Source organism: Gossypium hirsutum, chromosome D01 (assembly GCF_007990345.1).
Source record: "Gossypium hirsutum isolate 1008001.06 chromosome D01, Gossypium_hirsutum_v2.1, whole genome shotgun sequence".
NCBI lineage: Eukaryota > Viridiplantae > Streptophyta > Magnoliopsida > Malvales > Malvaceae > Gossypium > Gossypium hirsutum.
The window spans coordinates 37,050,229-37,053,674 of record NC_053437.1 but is presented as its reverse complement, the minus strand read 5'-3'; the positions used below and the strand labels follow the sequence as shown (position 1 = coordinate 37,053,674).

Here is a 3,446-nt window from a genome sequence, read left to right as displayed (position 1 = left end):
TTCCATAATTTTCTTAACCGAGTTGATGTTCGGTTGACTTGTGACACCGACTCAATTAAGGACTTAAATAATAGTATAAATAAATGTACAACTAATGGAGATAATATACTATATATATTACAATAAAAATATATAAAATACATTAAAATGAAACTTTAGTTGAATAATAAATTTAAAGATTTACTAATTTAATCTATATAAATTCAAATCTCATTATAAATATGTATTTTAACTTATTTTTATGACTATTTTCGTAATTTCATTAATCGATTTATATTAATTAGCTCGTAAAACTAATTTAATCATAAAAAAAATATGTCATGATAGACCAATGATTTGGTACCATGTGTCGATTCCATCACCACGTGTCCGTTTTAACTTGTGTGGAGTCGAAAATCTTCCATCTCTTTTTCCTTCCCTTTCCCTCCTTTTATCTCCGACCCGATCATCTCTGTTCCTTCTTCCTCATCATCAATTCCCATAGATTTCCTCTCCCGAAAAAGGGAAAAAAGAACCCATTTTAATGGCTAAAACGTCCACTATCTTCCTCTGCTCTTTCTCTTTCTCTTCCTTTCCTTCTCTTTCTCGTTGGAGAGAAACTAATTCTTTCCTCCCTAGTCCCTTCAGATTCTCCAATCGTCCATCTCCTTTCCTTCGGTTTTCTTCCAAACCTTCGGATTCCGGCAACTTCCTTGGTGACGATTCTTTCGGTTTCTTTCCTTGGTCCCCTGATGACAACGGTATTCAAAACTTAAAACAAAACCCGTCTCTTTATTTATTTATTTTAATTATGCTTAATTCTCAATTCATTTTAGTTACTTGATCTAAGAGACTGAAATAAAATGTTAGATACCCTTTTCTTTAAATATTATTATTTTACGCTATTGTTTATCATCAAAATCGACGGTCAACAAAAAAAAAGTGGCAAGATATATATTTTTTAATAGATAAAGCTGCTTCTTTTGTAAGTTGATTAAAGGGTAATAGGTGTTAAGGGGTAAATCTAAGAGAAAGATGCGACTTTATAAGTTTTGCATTGTGATTTATATGTTGATGGCTTCTTAGCATTCTTTGTATTTTATTCAAATTTGCAGATTTGGAATGGGTTCAAGAGGAGAGAGTCACTTTATTCACTTCAGACGGACTAATTCAAATTGGAGGTTCAATGGTTCCACGGCGTCTATCTTCTTCTGATGTATGTATTATTACTCTCTTGTTAATTGTGATATATGTATTCAATTTTGCATAATTTGGTACTTCTACTATTATTAATATTCGTATCCCTTAGTCCAAATCACTAAGGTAAAAAAAATCATCAGCATGCTAATGTGATTGTTTTTAGAACCTCGAACTCAAACTCGAAATCTAAAATTTCTTATTTCATTTAGAAACTGAAATTGTGATTATCATAATAGTTATTTTTAACTAATTTATCTTTAAAAAGGATTAGCTCAACCTCATGATTTAGTCCATTTTTTAGAAAGAACTCTACTTATGAGGAAAATTTTAATGATATTAATGATTTGGACTAAGACATAACAATGATAATAGTAGGAGGACCAAATTATGCCGAATTAAAAGCCTCAGGTCTAAACACGAAAACAGCATTTATTAACTCTATCTTTAGGGTATGTAAGAGCTCTCAATGTTTGATTGGCCTAAAGAAAATGGAACTCTGAACTTAGATGGTGTATGGCGACTCTAGTCTTATAATTTTCTTTTATTTTTTGATTCATCATTTTAGTATATGCTGTTAATTGGACGAAGAATTTTGTTATTTGGGTAGAAGAAACAGGGGAAACTAAAATCATCTCAAAGATTTCAACGGTTTCAAGAGAGTGATTACATGGATCCTAACCAAGGCTTGTGTCTAGGTGCTCTTTTTGACATTGCAGCAACAAATGTAAGACACTTTCATGCTGTTAATTTGTCATAAACTCAAGGTTTCAATCTTATAAGACTTAACATTTATTTTGGTCAATCTAGGGACTTGACATGGGCAGACGGCTTTGTATCATTGGCTTTTGCCGTTCCATTGAGATGCTTAGTGATGTTGTAGAAGATACTGTTTTAGAGCATGGTGGAGAGGTATGTAGCATTAGACTAGAATCATCTTTTCTTAAATCATTACCACATTCCATTTTTATATGCATAAAGAGCTTGAGTTGAAAATTGTAGTTTGAAATAGTATATTGAAAGTCTTCTTTCACATGGCCTTGACTTTTTAAGATCATCTCACCATACCTTAGTCCTTTGTTCCTTTGTTTTATCGGGTACCATAGTTCATATAGATGTGTAATGCTTGAATATCAATATTTAGCTGAGGGAACTTTTAGTTAGTAACTTGAAAGCTTGATGGAAGTAGTCAACTAATGATTGAAACTGGGAGTTAGCAGTCTTTTTGTTTGTTTAATCTGGGACTTCGTTTACTTATATTATTGATATAAAAAATGCCCAATTTCCGTCAAATTCCTACAGACTACCAATTATGAAAATTTATGTTTGTCTGTATGGTCTTTGAGCCCCATTTTCATATTTAATCAGACATACAAGTCTGATGTTTATTAAACAAACCATGAAACTGTGTTTGCTGAAATTTCCTGGTAGCATCCCCAGCTTTGAGTGGTCTTCCATTTATCATATCTTAAGCTTTAGGGTATGCTTGGTTGGGTGTAAAAGTGGGGGATAGGAGGATAAAGTGAAAAAGTGGGGGGATAGGGGGTTAATCAGATCGGGTTTTTGGGGTTTGATTCAGAATTGACTGTGCCTGCTCATATGCTTGTGTTTTGCATTCATATGATCATCATGCACTGATCTTTTTGTGGGTTTACTTGCCTGCTTGTGGCTGCTTGGTAGTTTGAAATTTGCCTATTGATAATGTTCAGGTGGTTGCGGCGGAGAAAGCCATCAAAGGTGGTTTGCATGAAAAGCTCAGCATGACAGTTGCAGTGCCATATCTGTGGGGTGTTCCGCCTGCTTCCGATACACTTCACCTTGCTGTAAGAAGTGGTGGAGGGATTGTGGAGAAGGTTTATTGGCAATGGGATTTTTTGTAAATAATTCATGAATTTCTTCTAACCTATTACTTCACTTGGTTGTCTTCCATTGTGCATTCTGTACATAAAAACTGTTGTATTCCATTGTACAAAACTGAATATTGTATTCAAACTCACACATCCAACAAGATGGGTCCTCCGTCAAGCGGCTACGACATCTTTCAAAATTTGTTAGGAGCCCTATCATGCGAAAATAGCCAAACGAAAGATTGTTTGATTCGTTTCCATATTATTCATCATCTCCCAATTGTTCTCCACCAAAGATCTATAAGCATTCGCAACTGAAAACTTGCGAGTATTCCTCATCTCCAAATGCAACAATTAGCACCTCATCCCTGTTAGGCGTCAAAATATTAGTTATAACAACCCAAAAATTTCGGCTACAACGTT

The 3,446-nt window shown here is 34.0% G+C and overlaps 1 protein-coding gene across 2 annotated transcripts; it reads left to right on the top strand.

Annotated features, from left to right (window-relative positions):
- The first annotated feature begins 353 nt into the window (after window positions 1-353).
- Window positions 354-3,223, top strand: LOC107952914 (uncharacterized). 2 transcript variants are annotated; one of them, XM_016888117.2, is made up of 5 exons: window positions 354-740; window positions 1,095-1,195; window positions 1,787-1,903; window positions 1,987-2,088; window positions 2,886-3,223. In XM_016888117.2, exons 1-5 carry the CDS (start codon window positions 524-526, stop codon window positions 3,054-3,056), a joined length of 708 nt encoding a protein of 235 aa, XP_016743606.1. In that variant the 5' UTR covers window positions 354-523; the 3' UTR covers window positions 3,057-3,223. The 2 variants fall into 2 exon arrangements, with proteins under 2 accessions (XP_016743606.1, XP_016743607.1); XM_016888118.2 differs by having other exon boundaries at window positions 382-740; window positions 1,790-1,903.
- The last annotated feature ends 223 nt before the right edge of the window (window positions 3,224-3,446 follow it).

Excerpts from the sequence above, each read along its gene's own strand:
- LOC107952914 (XM_016888117.2), top strand. The coding sequence starts at position 524 with ATGGCTAAAACGTCCACTATCTTCCTCTGCTCTTTCTCTTTCTCTTCC. Across the intron at positions 741-1,094 it reads TTGGTCCCCTGATGACAACG|ATTTGGAATGGGTTCAAGAG; the intron begins GTATTCAAAACT and ends TCAAATTTGCAG. Across the intron at positions 1,196-1,786 it reads GGCGTCTATCTTCTTCTGAT|AAGAAACAGGGGAAACTAAA; the intron begins GTATGTATTATT and ends TTATTTGGGTAG.